The sequence below is a fragment of the Coturnix japonica genome, unplaced genomic scaffold (genome assembly GCF_054131305.1).
Source record: "Coturnix japonica strain WE unplaced genomic scaffold, WE-NBRP24 Scf060, whole genome shotgun sequence".
Taxonomy (NCBI): Eukaryota; Metazoa; Chordata; class Aves; order Galliformes; family Phasianidae; genus Coturnix; species Coturnix japonica.
The window spans coordinates 221,764-239,358 of NW_028188963.1; the positions used below are offsets into that span (position 1 = coordinate 221,764).

Consider the following 17,595-nt stretch of genomic DNA (forward strand, 5'->3'; position numbering starts at 1 on the left):
ATCCACCCCATTGACCCCATATCCACCCTATTGACCCTATATCCACCCCACTGACCCCATATCCCCCCCATTGACCCCATATCCACCCCATTGACCCCATATCCACCCTATTGACCCCATATCCACCCCATTGACCCCATATCCACCCTATTGACCCCATATCCCCCCCATTGACCCCATATCCACCCCATTGACCCCATATCCACCCCATTGACCCCATATCCACCCCATTGACCCCATATCCACCCTATTGACCCCATATCCACCCCATTGACCCCATATCCACCCTATTGACCCCATATCCACCCCATTGACCCCATATCCACCCCATTGACCCCATATCCACCCTATTGACCCCATATCCACCCCATTGACCCCATATCCACCCCATTGACCCCATAGACCCCATAGACCCCACTGACCCCATATCCATCCTATTGACCCCATACCCACCCCACTGACCCCATATCCACCCCATTGACCCCATATCCACCCCATATCCACCCCACTGACCCCATATCCACCCCATTGACCCCATATCCACCCCATTGACCCCATATCCACCCTATTGACCCCATATCCACCCTATTGACCCCCATATCCACCCCATAGACCCCACAGACCCCATAGACCCCACTGACCCCATATCCACCCCATATCCACCCCACAGACCCCATAGACCCCACTGACCCCATATCCACCCCATATCCACCCCACAGACCCCATAGACCCCACTGACCCCATATCCACCCCATAGACCCCACAGACCCCATATCCCCTCACCCGATCTCTGTAGGACGTGTGGGACGAAGGCCGGCCTCATAATGGGGCTGCGCTGTGGGGCCACAGCTGTGGGGTATAGAAGGGATATAGGGTGGGATATAGGGGATATGGGGGATATAGGGGGATATGGGGCAGGATATGGGGGTATATGGGGGATATAGGGGGATATGGGGGGATATGGGGGGGATATGGGAGGATATAGGGGGGATATGGGGGGATATAGGGGGATATGGGGGGATATAGGGGGATATGGGGGATATAGGGGGATATAGGGGGATATGGGGGGATATGGGGGGATATAGGGGATATAGGGTGGGATATAGGGGGATATAGGGGATATAGGGGGATATGGGGGGATATGGGGGGATATAGGGGGGGATATGGGGGATATAGGGTGGGATATGGGGGTATATGGGGGTTATAGGGGAATATGGAGGGATATGGGGTGGGATATGGGGGTATATGGGGGATATAGGGGGATATGGGGGTTATAGGGGGGATATGGGGGGATATGGAGGATATAGGGGGGATATAGGGTGGGATATGGGGGTATATGGGGGTTATAGGGTGGGATATAGGGGGATATGGGGGATATAGGGGAATATGGGGGGATATAGGGTGGGATATGGGGATATAAGGGGGATATAGGGGGGATATAGGGGGATATGGGGGGATATGGGGGGGATATGGGGGGATATGGGGGGAATATGGGGGGATATGGGGCAGGATATGGGGGGGATATAGGGGATATAGGGAGATATGGGGGGTATATGGCGGGATATGGGGTTTATAGGGAGATATGGGGGGATATAGGGTTTATAGGGTAGGATATAGGGGGATATAGGGAGATATGAGGGGATATGGGGTATATGGGGTTATAGGGGGGATATAGGGGGGATATAGAAGGGATATAGGAGGGGATATAGGGGTATATGGGGGATATAGGGGGGATATAGGGGAATATGGGGGGATATAGGGGGGATATGGGGGGATATAGGGGGGATATAGGGTGGGATATGGGGATATAAGGGGGATATAGGGGGATATGGGGGGATATAGGGGGGATATGGGGGGATATGGGGCAGGATATGGGGGGGATATAGGGGAGATATGAGGGGATATGGAGGTATATGGGGGATATAGGGGAATATGGGGGGATATAGGGGGGATATAGGGGGATATGGGGGGATATAGGGGGGATATAGGGGGATATGGGGGGATATAGGGGGATATGGGGGGATATGGGGGCAGGATATGGGAGATATAGGGGGATATGGGGGGGATATGGGGGGATATAGGAAGATATGGGGGGATATGGGGTTTATAGGGTGGGATATAGGGGGATATAGGGAGATATGAGGAGATATGGGGTATATGGGGGGATATGGAGGATATAGGGGGGATATGGGGTGGGATATGGGGGGATATGGGGGATATAGGGGAATATGGGGGGATATGGGGCAGGATATGGGGGGGATATAGGGGGGATATGGGGGATATAGGGTGGGATAAGGGGGTATATGGGGGATATAGGGGGATATGGGGCAGGATATGGGGGGGATATAGGGGATATAGGGAGATATGGGGGGATATGGGGGATATAGGGGGATATAGAAGGGATATGGGTGGGGATATGGGGGTATATGGGAGATATAGGGGGATATAGGGGAATATGGGGGATATAGGGTGGGATATGGGGGGATATAGGGGGGATATGGGGGATATAGGGGGGATATGGGGGGATATAGGGGGATATGGGGGATATAGGGGGATATGGGGATGGGATATGGGGGTATATGGGGTCATAGGGGGATATAGAAGTGATATAGGGGGGGATATGGGGGGATATGGGGGGATATGGGGGGATATGGGGGAATATGGGGGGATATGGGGGAATATGGGGGGATATGGGGTGGAATATGGGGGGATATGGGGTTTATAGGGTGGGATATGGGGGATATAGGGGGGATATAGGGGAATATGGGGGGATATGGGGGTATATGGGGTTATAGGGAGGATATAGGGGGGATATGGGGGATATAGGGCAGGATATGGGAGATATAGGGGGATATGGGATGAGATATGGGGGTATATGGGGTTATAGGGTAATATAGAAGGGATATAGGGTGGGATATGGGGGTTATAGGGAGGATATGGGGGGATATAGGGGGGATATAGGGGGATATAGGGGGGATATGGGGGATATAGGTGGGATAAGGGGGTATATGGGGGATATAGGGGGATATGGGGCAGGATATGGGGGGATATAGGGGATATAGGGGGATATAGAGGGATATGGGAGGATATAGGGTGGGATATGGGGGTATATGGGGGATAGAGGGGAATATGGGGGGATATGGGGTGGGATATGAGGGATATGGGGTGGGATATGGGGTTTATAGGGTTTATAGGGTGGGATATGGGGGATATGGGGTTTATAGGGTGGGAATATGGGGTTTAAAGGGTGGGATATGGGGGATATAGGGTGGGATATGGGGGATATAGGGTGGGATATAGGGGATATGGGGTTTATAGGGTGGGATATGGGGTTTATAGGGTTTCTATGGGGTTTATAGGGTTTCTATGGGGTTTATAGGGTTTCTATGGGGTTTATAGGGTTTCTATGGGGTTTATAGGGTTTCTATGGGGTTTATAGGGCTTCTATGGGGTTTATAGGGTTTCTATGGGGTTTATAGGGTTTCTATGGGGTTTATAGGGTTTCTATGGGGTTTATAGGGTTTCTATGGGGTTTATAGGGTTTCTATGGGGTTTATAGGGTTTCTATGGGGTTTATAGGGTTTCTATGGGGTTTATAGGGTTTCTATGGGGTTTATAGGGTTTCTATGGGGTCGGGACCCACCTGGCCCCACAAATGGGACGGGGGGGGCGACAATTGGGGTCACGACGGTGGCGGCGGCGGCAGCTCGAGCTTCAAGGGTCTGTTGGACCTATAGGGGAAATGGGGGGATATGGGGTCATGGGGGGGATATGGGGTCTCTATGGGTCTCTATGGGTCCCTATGGGGTCACTATGGGACTCTATGGGTCCCTATGGGGTCACTATGGGTCTCTATGGGGTCTCTGGGTCTCTATGGGTCCCTATGGGGTCACTATGGGACTCTATGGGGTCATGGGGTCTCTATGGGTCCCTATGGGGTCACTATGGGACTCTATGGGGTCTCTGGGTCTCTATGGGTCCCTATGGGGTCACTATGGGACTCTATGGGGTCTCTGGGTCTCTATGGGTCCCTATGGGTCACTATAGGACTCTATGGGGTCTCTGGGTCTCTATGGGTCCCTATGAGGTCACTATAGGACTCTATGGGGTCTCTATGGGTCCCTATGGGGTCACTATGGGTCTCTATGGGGTCTCTGGGTCTCTATGGGTCCCTATGGGGTCACTATGGGACTCTATGGGGTCTCTGGGTCTCTATGGGTCCCTATGGGGTCCCTATGGGACTCTATGGGGTCTCTGGGTCTCTATGGGTCCCTATGGGGTCACTATGGGACTCTATGGGGTCATGGGGTCTCTATGGGTCCCTATAGGGTCACTATGGGACTCTATGGGGTCATGGGGTCTCTATGGGTCCCTATAGGGTCACTATGGGACTCTATGGGGTCTCTGGGTCTCTATGGGTCCCTATGGGGTCACTATGGGACTCTATGGGGTCATGGGGTCTCTATGGGTCCCTATGGGGTCACTATAGGACTCTATGGGGTCATGGGGTCTCTATGGGTCCCTATGGGGTCACTATGGGACTCTATGGGGTCTCTGGGTCTCTATGGGTCCCTATGGGGTCACTATGGGACTCTATGGGGTCATGGGGTCTCTATGGGTCCCTATGGGGTCACTATGGGTCTCTATGGGGTCTCTGGGTCTCTATGGGTCCCTATGGGGTCACTATGGGACTCTATGGGGTCATGGGGTCTCTATGGGTCCCTATGGGGTCACTATGGGACTCTATGGGGTCTCTGGGTCTCTATGGGTCCCTATGGGGTCACTACGGGACTCTATGGGGTCTCTGGGTCTCTATGGGTCCCTATGGGGTCACTATGGGACTCTATGGGGTCATGGGGTCTCTATGGGTCCCTATGGGGTCACTATGGGACTCTATGGGGTCTCTGGGTCTCTATGGGTCCCTATGGGGTCACTGTAGGACTCTATGGGGTCTCTGGGTCTCTATGGGTCCCTATGGGTCTCTATGGGGTCATGGGGTCTCTATGGGTCCCTATGGGGTCACTATGGGACTCTATGGGGTCTCTGGGTCTCTATGGATCCCTATGGGGTCACTATGGGACTCTATGGGGTCTCTGGGTCTCTATGGGTCCCTATGGGTTTCTATGGGTCCCAATGGCTCTCTATGGGGTCTCTAGGGGTCTCTATGGGTCCCAATGGTTCTCTATAGGGTTTCTATGGGTCCCAATGGTTCTCTATGGGTCCCAATGGTTCTCTATAGGGTTTCTATGGGTCCCAATGGTTCTCTATGGGTCTCTATGGGTCCCAATGGTTCTCTATAGGGTCTCTATGGGTCCCAATGGTTCTCTATGGGGTCTCTATGGGTCCCTATAGTTCTCTATGGGTCTCTATGGGTCCCAATAGTTCTCTATGGGTCTCTATGGGTCCCAATGGTTCTCTATAGGGTCTCTATGGGTCCCAATGGTTCTCTATGGGGTCTCTATGGTTCTCTATAGGGTCTCTATGGGTCCCTATGGGGTCTCTATGGGTCTCTATGGGTCCCAATGGTTCTCTATAGGGTCTCTATGGGTCCCAATGGTTTTCTATGGGGTTTCTATGGATCCCAATGGTTCTCTATAGGGTTTCTATGGGTCCCAATGGTTCTCTATGGGTCCCAATGGCTCTCTATGGGTCTCTATGGGTCCCTATGGTTCTCTATGGGGTCTCTATGGGTCCCAATGGTTCTCTATGGGTCTGAATGGTTCTCTATGGGGTGTCTATGGGTCTCTATGGGTCCCAATGTTTCTCTATGGGGTCTCTATGGGTCCCAATGGCTCTCTATGGGGTCTCTATGGGTCCCAATGGTTCTCTATGGGTCCCAATGGCTCTCTATGGGGTCTCTATGGGTCCCAATGGTTCTCTATGGGTCCCAATGGTTCTCTATGGGGTCTCTATGGGTCCCTATGGGTCTCTATAGGGTTTCTATGGGTCCCAATGGTTCTCTATGGGGTGTCTATGGGTCTCTATGGGTCCCAATGGTTCTCTATGGGGTCTCTATGGGTCTCTATGGGTCCCAATGGTTCTCTATGGGTCCCAATGGTTCTCTATGGGGTCTCTATGGGTCCCAGTGGTTCTCTATGGGGTCTCTATGGGTCCCAATGGTTCTCTATGGGGTGTCTATGGGTCTCTATGGGTCTCTATGGGTCCCAATGTTTCTCTATGGGGTCTCTGTGGGTCTCTATGTGTTATGGGGCCATGTTGTGGTTATGGGGCCGACCTGTTGGTAGGTGTTGGTGGCGATGACGGGTCTGATGATGGGGGGGGGCGGTGGGGGGGGCAGGGCCATTGAATCCAATGGGGGGGGGGCGGCCCCCAGCACCTCCTGCTCGAACCTAAAGGGGGGATCAGAGCCCCACCTGTCAATCAGGACCCACCCCGACCAATCAAATCGCAGCCCACCGCCCCAAGTCCCGCCCCCCGCCCAATCAAATGGCAGCCCACTGCCCAAAGCCCCGACCCTACCCGCAGGCCCCGCCCCCTGCTCTAAGCCCCGCCCCCTGCCCAATCAAATTGCAGCCAACCACCCTAAGCCACGCCCATTGTTCTAAGCCACGCCCCCTGGCCAATCAAATCGCAGCTCACCACCCCAGGCCACGCCCACCACCCTAAGCCACGCCCACCGTTCTAAGCCCCTTCCCCTGCCCAATCAAATCGCAGCCCACCGCCCCAAGCCACGCCCACCACACGGAGGCCACGCCCCCCCCGCCCAATCAAATCGCAGCCCGAGGCCCCGAGCCACGCCCACCACCCGAAGCCACGCCCCCTATTCCAAGCCCCACCCCCTGCCCAATCAAATCTCAGCCCACCTCCACAAGCTCCACCCCTCCCTCACAGGCCACGCCCACTGCTCCAAGCCCCGCCCCCCGCCCAATCCAATCGCAGCCCCAAGCCCCGCCCACTTTTCCAAGCCCCGCCCCCTCCCCGAACCCCCGACCAATCAAATCGCAGCCCGCCACCCTAAGCCCCTCCCCCTCCCCCTTTATGCCCCGCCCCCTCACAGCGCCATTTCCGCCTCCATCTCCTTCATTCTCTCCTCTCCGCTTTTGGCCGCCCCGGTTCCACTTCCGGCCGGGCTCAAACCGGTTCCCGTTCCGTTTCCGGTGCCGTTGCCGTTTCCGGTTCCGGTGGGTGCCGCAGGTGGAGGCCCAACTGGAGGCCCCGGAGCGGCGGTGGGAGCGGGAGCCGCCATCTTGGTTGAAAGCAGCCGCTTCCGACCGCGCGGAGCTGATTTCCGGTTCCGGTCAGACGGCTTCCGGTTCTGGTGAGGGAACTTCCGGCGCTTGTTAATGACGTAATGAGGGGAAAGGGGCGGCGCTGCGGTGACGTCACGGTAGGGGGGGAAAATGGCGGCCGGATGGAGAAATAAAGGGGAAAATGGGGGGGAAATATGGGGAAATTTGGGGCGAAATGGGGGAAAATAGGGGAGAAAGGAGGAAAATATGGGGAAATTGGGCAAAATGGAGCCAAAATGGGGGGAAAAGTTGAGAAATGGGGGGGAAATAACCCTAAAATGGGGAAAATGAGAGGAAATAAGGCAGAAGTTGGGGGGAAATGAGGGAAATTGGGGTAAAATGGGGAAAATGAGGGAAAAAGAGGGGAAATTGGGCAAAAATAAAGGGAAATGGGGCAGAAAAGGGGGAAATGAGGCAAAAATAGGGGGAAATGAGGGCAGAAATGGGGCAAAAATGAAGGAAATGAGGCATAAAAGGGGAAAATGGGGCAAAAAAGGGGGAAAAGGGGCAGAAAAGGGGAAATGAGGGAAAAAAGGGGGAAATTGGGCAAAAATAGGGGGAAATGGGGCAGAAAAGGGGGAAAATTGGGCAGAAAAGGGGGAAATGAGGGAAAAAAGGGGGAAATGGGGTGGAAATAGGAGGAAATGGGGCAGAAAAAGGGGGAAATGAGGGAAAATTAGGGGGAAATGGGGCAAAAAATTGGGGAAATGGGGCAGAAAAGGGGGAAATAAGGCAGAAATTGGGGAAATGAGGGAAAAAAGGGGGAAATGGGGCAAAAAATGGGGGAAATGGGACAAAAATAGGGGGAAATGAGGGAAAAAAAGGGGGAAATGGGGCAGAAAAAGGGGAAATAGGGTAAAAATAGGGGGAAATGGGTAAAAATAGGGGGAAATAAGGGGGAAATGGGGTGGAAATAGGAGGAAATGGGGCAGAAAAAGGGGGAAATGAGGGAAAATTAGGGGAAAATGGGGCAAGAAATGGGGGAAATGGGACAAAAATAGGGGGAAATGAGGGAAAAAAAGGGGAAATGGGGCAGAAAAAGGGGAAATAGGGCAAAAATAGAGGGAAATGGGCAAAAATAGGGGGAAATAAGGCAAAAATGTGGAAATAGGGCAAAAATAGAGAAAAATGAAGGAAAAAAGGGGGAAATTAGGCAAAAATAGGGGGAAATGGGGCAAAAATAGGGGGAAATGGGGCAGAAAAAGGCGGAATTGGGGTGGAAATAGGTGGAAATGGAGCAGAAAAGGGCGAAAATGGGGCAAAGAAAGAGGGAAATGGGGCAGAAAAGGGGGAAATGAGGCAAAAATAGGGGGAAATAAGGGGAGATTAGGCAAAATGGTGCCAATATGGTGGGAAATATGGCAGAAATGGGAGGAAAAGTAGAGAAATGGGGGGAAAATAACCCTGAAATGAGGGAAAATAAGGGGAAATAGGGCAGAAGATGGGGGGAAATGTGGGAAATTGAGGGAAATTGGGGTAAAATGTGGGAAAATGGGGCAAAAAATGGGGGGAATGAGGGCAAAAAGAGGGGAAATGGGGCAGAAAAGGGGGAAAATGGGGCAGGAAAGGGGGAAATGGGGCTAAAATAGGGGGAAATGGGGCAGAAAAGGGGGAAAATGGGGCAGGAAAGGGGGAAATGAGGTGAAAATAGGGGAAAATGGGGTGAAATAGGAGGAAATGGGGCAGAAAAAGGGGAAATAAGGCAGAAATTGGGGAAATGAGGGAAATAAGGGGGAAATGGGGTGGAAATAGGAGGAAATGGGGCAGAAAAAGGGGGAAATGAGGGAAAAATAGGGGAAAATGGGGCAAAAAATGGGGGAAATTGGGCAAAAATAGGGGGAAATGAGGGAAAAAGGGGGGAATTGGGGCAAAAATAGGGGGAAATGGGGAATAAAAGGGGGAAATGTGGTGGAAAGAGGGGGAAATGGGGCAGAAAAAGGGGGAAATGGGACAAAAATAGGGGGAAATGAGGGAAAAAAAGGGGGAAATGGGGCAGAAAAGGGGGAAATTAGGCAGAAAAAGGGGGAAATGGGGCAAAAATAGGGGGACATGGGGCAGAAATGGGGGAAATGGGGCAGAAAATGGAGAAAATGAGGAAGAAATAGGGGAAATGGGGCAGAAAAGGGCGAAAATGGGGCAAAAAAGGGGGAAAATGGGGCAAAAAAGGGGGGAAATGGGGCAGAAAAGGGGGGAAATGGGGCAAAAAGGGGGAAATGAGGGAAAAAAGGGGGAAATGGGGTGGAAAGAGGAGGAAATGGGGCAGAAAAAGGGGGAAATGAGGGAAAAAAAGGGGAAATGGGGCAGAAAAAGGGGGAAATAGGGCAAAAATAGAGGGAAATGGGTAAAAATAGGGGGAAATAAGGCAAAAATGTGGAAATAGGGCAAAAATAGAGGAAAATGAAGGAAAAAAGGGGGAAATTAGGCAAAAATAGGGGGAAATGGGGCAGAAAAAGGGGGAAATGGGGCAGAAAAAGGCGGAATTGGGGTGGAAATAAGTGGAAATGGAGCAGAAAAAGGGGGAAATGAGGCAAAAATGGATCAATTTTGGGTTGAAATCGGCCTTTATTGGGTCAGGCTGCTGTAAATGTCCCCCCGGGCTCCTCGCAGCTCCTGATAGGTCGGTTCCGGCTCCGGGGGGCGGGGCTTAACCGAAGGGGCTGGAAAGGAACGACCACCTCCTCATTACCATATCCCCAGCTCATTTGCATATCCCCACCTCATTACCATATCCCCAGCTCATTACCATATCCCCACCTCATTACCATATCCCCACCTCATTTACATATTGCTGCTGCCCTTGAACCCCCCCTTCCCTTAAACTCCTCCCCCTCCCCTTAAGCCCCTCCCCTTCCCCATTAAGCCCCTCCTTCCCTTAAGCCCCGCCCCCTTAAACCCTCCCATCCCTTTAAGCCCCGCCCCTCCCATTAAGCCCCGCCCCCTTTAAGCCCCTTTAGCCCCGCCCACTCCTCCATTAAGCCCCGCCTCCTTTCATTAAGCCCCGCCCCCTTTCATTAAGCCCCGCCCCTCCCCTTTATTAAGCCCCGCCCCCTCCCATTAAGCCCCTCAACTTTAAGCCCCGCCCACTTTATCAAGCCCCTCCCCCTCCCTTCAAGCCCCTTCTACTAAGCCCCGCCCCCTCCCCTTAAGCCCCGCCCACTTTATCAAGCCCCTCCCTTCAAGCCCCTTCTATTAAGCCCCGCCCCCTCCCTTTAAGCCCCGCCCACTTTACCAAGCCCCTCCCCCTCCCTTCAAGCCCCTTCTATTAAGCCCCGCCCCCTCCCTTTAAGCCCCGCCCACTTTATCAAGCCCCTCCCCCTCCCTTCAAGCCCCTTCTATTAAGCCCCGCCCCCTCCCTTTAAGCCCCGCCCCTCCATTAAGCCACACCCCCTCCATTTAAGCCCCACATTTAAGCCCCGCCCCCTTTATCAAGCCCCGCCCACCCAAGCCCCGCCCCCTCACTTCAAGACCCTTCTATTAAGCCCCGCCCCCTCCACTAAGCCACGCCCCCTCCCTCTAAGCCCCGCCCTCTCCCATTAAGCCCCCCTGCTTTAAGCCCCGCCCCCTCCCTTTAAGCCACGCCCCTCCACTTTAAGCCCCGCCCCCTCCTTTAAAGCATTCCCACTTAAGCCCCGCCCCTCCGCTTTAAGCTCCGCCTCCCCCCCTTAAGCCCCGCCCCCATTAATCCATCCCACTCTTTTAAGCCCCGCCCCTCCGTTCAAGCCCCACCCCTTAAGCCCCTCCCACTTTGGGCCCCGCTCTCTTTAAGCTCCGCCCCCTCCCCTTTAAGCCCCACCCACTCGCTTTAAGCCCCGCCCCTCTCTTTAAGCCCCGCCTGCTACCCTTTAAGCCCCGCCTACTCCCCTTAAAGCCCCGCCCCCTCCCTTTAAGCTCCGCCTCCTCCCCTTTAAGCCCCGCCCACATAGTTTAAGCCCCGCCCCCTCCCTTTAAGCCCCACCCGCACTGTTTAAGCCCCTCCCCCTTTAAGCCCCGCCCGCTCGGTTTAAGCCCCTCCCCCTTTAAGTTCCGCCCACACAGTTTAAGCCCCGCCCCCTCCCCTTTAAGCCCCGCCCCTCCGTTCAAGCCCCGCCCCCCTTAAGCCCCTCCCACTTTGGGCCCCACTCTCTTTAAGCCCCGCCCCCTCCCTTCAAGCCCCGCCCACGCCGTTTAAGCTCCGCCTCCTCCCCTTTAAGCCCCGCCCACCCAGTTTAAGCCACGCCCCCTCCCTTTAAGCCCCGCCCACTCGGTTTAAGCCCCGCCCCCTCCCCTTTAAGCCCCGCCCACTCGGTTTAAGCCCCGCCCCCTCCCCTTTAAGCCCCGCCCACTCGGTTTAAGCCCCGCCCCCTCCCCATATAACCCCCCCTACCCCTGCTCCCCCTCCTGGCGAGGCAATACGCCCCCCCCGCGATCAGCAGCGTCATGGCCACGTCCAGCACCACCAGCAGCGCCATGGGGCCGCCCCCGGGGCTGCACGGGGAGCAATCTATGGGGCAGAACCCACAATCAATGGGGCAGCCCCATAGCGAGATCCTAAACCCCCCCTACAATGGAATCCAATGGGTGTAACCACCAAATGGGTCCCCCAGCGCTATTGGGTCCGGCCCGTAATTGGGTCCCCCCTGCAACACATCAACCCTCATATGGGGTTCCCCCTCCCAATGGTTCCCCCCCCATAGACCCCATTATAACCCCATAGACCCCATTATAACCCCATAGACCCCCATTATAACCCCATAGACCCCATTATAACCCCCATAGACCCCCATTATAACCCCATAGACCCCCATTATAACCCCATAGACCCCATTATAACCCCATAGACCCCCATTATAACCCCATTATAACCCCATAGACCCCATTATAACCCCATAGACCCCCATAGACCCCCATTATACCCCATAGACCCCCATTATAACCCCATAGACCCCCATTATAACCCCATTATCCCCCCATAGACCCCATTATAACCCCATAGACCCCCATTATAACCCCATCGACCCCATTACAACCCCATAGCCCCCCATTATACCCCCATAGACCCCATTATAACCCCATAGACCCCATTATAACCCATAGACCCCCATTACAACCCCATAGACCCCATTATAACCCCACAGACTTCCATAGACCCCCATTATACCCCCATAGACCCCTATTACAACCCCATAGACCCCCACAGACCCCATTATAGCACCATAGACCCCCATTATAACCCCATAGACCCCATTATAACCTCATAGACCCCCATTATAACCCCATAGACCCCAATATACCCCCATAGACCCCCATTATAACCCCATAGACCCCCATTATAACCCCATAGACCCCATTATAACCCCATAGACCCCCATTATAACCCCATAGACCCCCATTATAACCTCATAGACCCCCATTATAACCCCATAGACCCCATTATAACCCCATAGAACCCCATTATAACCCCATAGACCCCCATTATAACCCCATAGACCCCATTATAACCCCATAGACCCCATTATACCCCCATAGACCCCATTATACCCCCGTAGACCCCCATTATAACCCCATAGACCCCCATTATAACCCCATAGACCCCCATTATACCCTCATAGACCCCCATTATAACCCCATAGACCCCCATTATACCCCACATAGACCCCCATTATACCTCCATAGACCCCCATTATACCCCATAGACCCCATTATAACCCCATAGACCCCCATAGACCCCCATTATACCCCATAGACCCCCATAGACCCCCATTATAACCCCATAGACCCCATTATAACCCCATAGACCCCATTATAACCCCATAGACCCCCATAGACCCCCATTATAACCCCATAGACCCCATTATAACCCCATAGACCCCCATTATAACCCCATAGACCCCATTATAACCCCATAGACCCCCATTATAACCCCATAGACCCCCATTATAACCCATAGACCCCCATTACAACCCCATAGACCCCATTATAACCCCATAGACCCCATTATAACCCCATAGCCCCCCATTATACCCCCATAGACCCCATTATACCCCCATAGACCCCATTATAACCCCATAGACCCCCATAGACCCCATTATAACCCCATAGACCCCCATTATAACCCCATAGACCCCCATAGACCCCATTATAACCCCATAGACCCCATTATAACACCATAGACCTTATTATAACCCCATAGACCCCCATTATAACCCCATAGACCCCATTATACCCCCATAGACCCCATTATAACCCCATAGACCCCCATTATAACCCCATAGACCCCCATTATACCCTCATAGACCCCCATTATAACCCCATAGACCCCCATTATAACCCCATAGACCCCCATTATAACCCCATAGACCCCCATAGACCCCCATTATAACCCCATAGCCCCCCCCTCACCTCTCTCCGCAGCGCTCAGCCCTGTAGAACAACACAGCCCCCATCAGAGCCCCCTCCCCTATTAAACCCCCCCCCCCCCCCCCATTTCCATCCTACTTCCCCATTTCAGTCCCATTTTAATGCCCCCCCCCCCCTTTAATGATGACACATTTCCTCCCCACCCACCCCATAACTTCCCCTTTTTCCCCCCCTCCCCCATTTTAAGTGGGTCTAATGGGTTTGTATGGGGGATGGGGGGGCTCAGAGACCCCCCATTGGGGTTTAGGGGGCACTTGGGGGTCCTATGGGGTTATATGGGGGGTCAGGGGGGTCTATGGGGGGTTTAATGAGGGGGAGGGGCTCAGGGACCCCCCCAATGGGGATTAGGGGACACTTGGGGGTCCTATGGGGTTATATGGGGGGGTGAGGGGGGTCTGTGGGGGGTTTAATGGGGGGAAGGGGCTCAGGGACCCCCCCCAATGGGTTGAATGGGGGTTGGGGGTCCTGGGGGGGGTACATGGGGGTCTAATGGGGGTATATGGGTTGGGGGCCTTAGGGACCCCCCCAATGGGGTTTAGGGGGCACTTGGGGGTCCTATGGGGTTATATGGGGGGTCAGGGGGGTCTATGGGGGGTTTAATGGGGGGGGTGGGCTCAGGGACCCCCCAATGGGTTGAATGGGGGTTGGGGGTAATTGGGGGGGGTACATGGGGGTCCAATGGGGGTATATGGGGGGGAGGGGCTCAGGGACCCCCCCTCAATGGGTTGAATGGGGGTTGGGGGTCCTGGTGGGGGCACTTGGGGGTCCAATGGGGGTAAATGGGGGTCTATTGGGGGGGGTTGTGGGTTCTATGGGGGGCTATGGGTGGGGCTATGGGGTCTATTGGGGTCTATGGGGGGCTATGGGAGGGGATATGGGATCTATGGGGGTCTATGGGGGGCTATGTGGGGCTATGGGTCATATGGGGGTCTATGGGGGGGGCTATGGGGTCTATTGGGGGGATACGGGGGGGGGATATGGGTCCTATGGGGGGCTATGGGGGGCTATGGGGTCTACTGGGGTCTGTGGGGGTCTATGGGGGGGGCTATGGGGTCTATTGGGGGGATATGGGGGGGGCTATGGGTCCTATGGGGGGCTATGGGGGGCTATGGGGTCTACTGGGGTCTGTGGGGGTCTATGGGGGGGGCTATGGGGTCTATTGGGGTCTATGGGGGGCTATGGGGGGGATATATGGGTCATATGGGGGGCTATGGGGTGATATGGGGGGGGATATGGGCCATATGGAGGGCTATGGGGGGCTATGGGGGAGGATATGGGGTCTATTGGGGGGCTAAGTGGGGGGCTATGGGGGTATATGGGGGGCTATGGGGTCTATTGGGGGGATATAGGGGGGGATATGGGGTCTATTGGGGTCTATGGGGGGCTATGGGAGGGGATATGGGATCTATGGGGGGCTATGGGGGGCTATGTGGGGCTATGGGTCATATGGGGGTCTATGGGGGGGGCTATGGGGTCTATTGGGGGGATACGGGGGGGGATATGGGTCCTATGGGGGGCTATGGGGTCTATTGGGGTCTATGGGGGTCTATGGGGGAGATATGGGGTCTATAGGGGGGCTATGGGGTCTATTGGGGGGCTATGGGGGGCTATGGGGGGAGCTATGGGGTCTATTGGGGTCTATTGTGGGCCTATGGGGTCTATTGGGGTCTATGGGGGGAGATATGGGGTCTATTGGGGGGATATGGGGGGGGCTATGGGGTCTATGGAGGCTATGGGGGGAGATATGGGGTCAATAAGGGGGCTATGGGTGGGGCTATGGGGTCTATTGGGGGCTATAGGGGTCTATGGGGGTCTATGGGGATATGGGTGGGGGGTCTTTGGGGGGGGACTCACCCAATAGGAGGAGGAGGTGAAGGATGTGGGGCGGCCCCATAGCGATAAAGGGACTTATGGGGCGGGGGGGGGGGGGATGTCATGGGACAGAGCCAGACGGAAAAGGGGGCGGGGCTTAAAATAGGCCACGCCCCCTCTATATATGGACCCATAGAGACCCACAGAGACCCATAGAGACCCATAGAGACCGATACTGCCCCATAGTGACCCATAGAGACCCATAGGGACCCACAGAGACTCATAGAGCCCCATAGAGACACATAGAACCCTATAGAGCCCTATAGAGCCCCATAGACACCCACAGAGACCCACAGGGAGCCATAGAGACCCATGGGACCCATAGAGACCCATAGAGCCCTATAGAGACCCATAGAGACCCATCGGGACCCATAGAGACCGATACTGCCCCATAGAGACCCATAGAGCCCTATAGAGCCCCATGGAGACCCGTAGAGACCCATAGAGCCTTATAGAGCCCCATAGTGACCCATAGAGACCCATAGTGACCCATAGAGACACATAGAGACCCATAGAGACCCCATAGAGCCCCATAGAGCCCCATAGGGACCCATAGGGACCCATAGGGACCCACAGAGACCCGTAGGGACCCATAGAGCCCCATAGAGACCCCATAGAGACCCATAGAGACCCCATAGTGCCCTATAGAGCCCCATAGTGACCCATAGAGACCCATAGAGCCCTATAGTGACCCACAGAGACCCATAGAGACCCATAGAGCCCTATAGTGACCCATAGAGACCCCATAGAGACCCATAGAGACCCATAGAGCCCTATAGAGACCCATAGAGACCCATTGAGACGCATAGGGACCCATAGAGCCCTATAGTGACCCATAGAGAGCCATAGAGACCCATAGTGACCCATAGAGACCCATAGAGCCCTATAGTGACCCATAGAGACCCATAGAGCCCTATAGTGACCCATAGAGACCCATAGAGACCCATAGTGACCCATAGAGACCCATAGAGCCCTATAGTGACCCATAGAGACCCATAGAGACCCATAGGGACCCATAGAGACCCATAGAACCCCCTTCATTAATGCCCCCCCCCCTTATTTCGCTTCCCAACCGGCATCGAAAGGGTTAATTGCTGCCCCGGACCTCAACGCGCATGCGCCGCATCGAGGAGGCGTGGCTTAACGAGCTCTGCGCTCTGATTGGCCGCCGGATAAAACGAAACCGGAAGAGGCGGGGAAACCGGAAGTGAGGAGCAGAGAGAGAGCGTGGAGCCGCACTTCCGGGGTGAGTGGGGGGGGGGGGCGTTATAATGGGGGTCTATGGGGTTATAATGGGGGTCTATGGGTTATAATGGGGGTCTATGGGGTTATAATGGGGGTCTATGGGGTTATAATGGGGTCTATGGGGTTATAATGGGGTCTATGGGGTTATAATGGGGTCTATGGGGTTATAATGGGTCTATGGGGTTATAATGGGGTCTATGGGGTTATAATGGGGTCTATGGGGTTATAATGGGGGTCTATGGGTTATAATGGGGTCTATGGGGTTATAATGGGGTCTATGGGGTTATAATGGGGGTCTATGGGTTATAATGGGGTCTATGGGGTTATAATGGGTCTCTATGGGGTTATAATGGGGGTCTATGGGGTTATAATGGGGGTCTATGGGGTTATAATGGGGTCTATGGGGTTATAATGGGTCGCTATGGGGTTATAATGGTGGTCTATGGGGTTATAATGGGGGTCTATAGGGTTATAATGGGGGTCTGTGGGGTTATAATGGGGTCTATGGGGTTATAATGGGGTCTATGGGGTTATAATGGGGTCTATGGGGTTATAATGGGGGTCTATGGGGTTATAATGGGGGTCTATGGGGTTATAATGGGGTCTATGGGGTTATAATGGGGTCTATGGGGTTATAATGGGGGTCTATGGGGTTATAATGGGGGTCTATGGGATATAATGGGGGTCTATGGGGTTATAATGGGGGTCTATGGGGTTATAATGGGGGTCTATGGGATATAATGGGGGTCTATGGGATATAATGGGGGTCTATGGGGTTATAATGGGGGTCTATGGGGGTTATAATGGGGGTCTATGGGGTTATAATGGGGTC

At 54.2% G+C, this 17,595-nt stretch overlaps 2 protein-coding genes across 2 annotated transcripts in view; both read right to left on the reverse strand.

The window, feature by feature from the left end:
- RBM42 (RNA binding motif protein 42) overlaps positions 1-7,236 on the reverse strand; it is a 12,084-nt gene extending 4,848 nt beyond the window's left edge. Inside the window, exons 1-4 of the mRNA XM_085533446.1 lie at positions 7,017-7,236; positions 6,236-6,350; positions 3,644-3,731; positions 769-849 (exon numbers count right to left, since the gene is read on the reverse strand). Coding sequence (XP_085389572.1) covers positions 769-849; positions 3,644-3,731; positions 6,236-6,350; positions 7,017-7,207 — 475 coding nt within the window. The 5' untranslated portion in view covers positions 7,208-7,236. The remainder of the gene's footprint in view (positions 1-768; positions 850-3,643; positions 3,732-6,235; positions 6,351-7,016) is intronic.
- Positions 7,237-9,792: 2,556 nt separating this feature from the next.
- Positions 9,793-15,590, reverse strand: LOC146751929 (TYRO protein tyrosine kinase-binding protein-like). Its single transcript, XM_085533407.1, has 4 exons — positions 15,501-15,590; positions 13,629-13,649; positions 11,614-11,730; positions 9,793-9,907 (listed from the first exon to the last, which is right to left on the reverse strand). Exons 1-4 carry the CDS (start codon positions 15,538-15,540, stop codon positions 9,813-9,815), a joined length of 273 nt encoding a protein of 90 aa, XP_085389533.1. The 5' UTR covers positions 15,541-15,590; the 3' UTR covers positions 9,793-9,812.
- Positions 15,591-17,595: the final 2,005 nt, after the last annotated feature.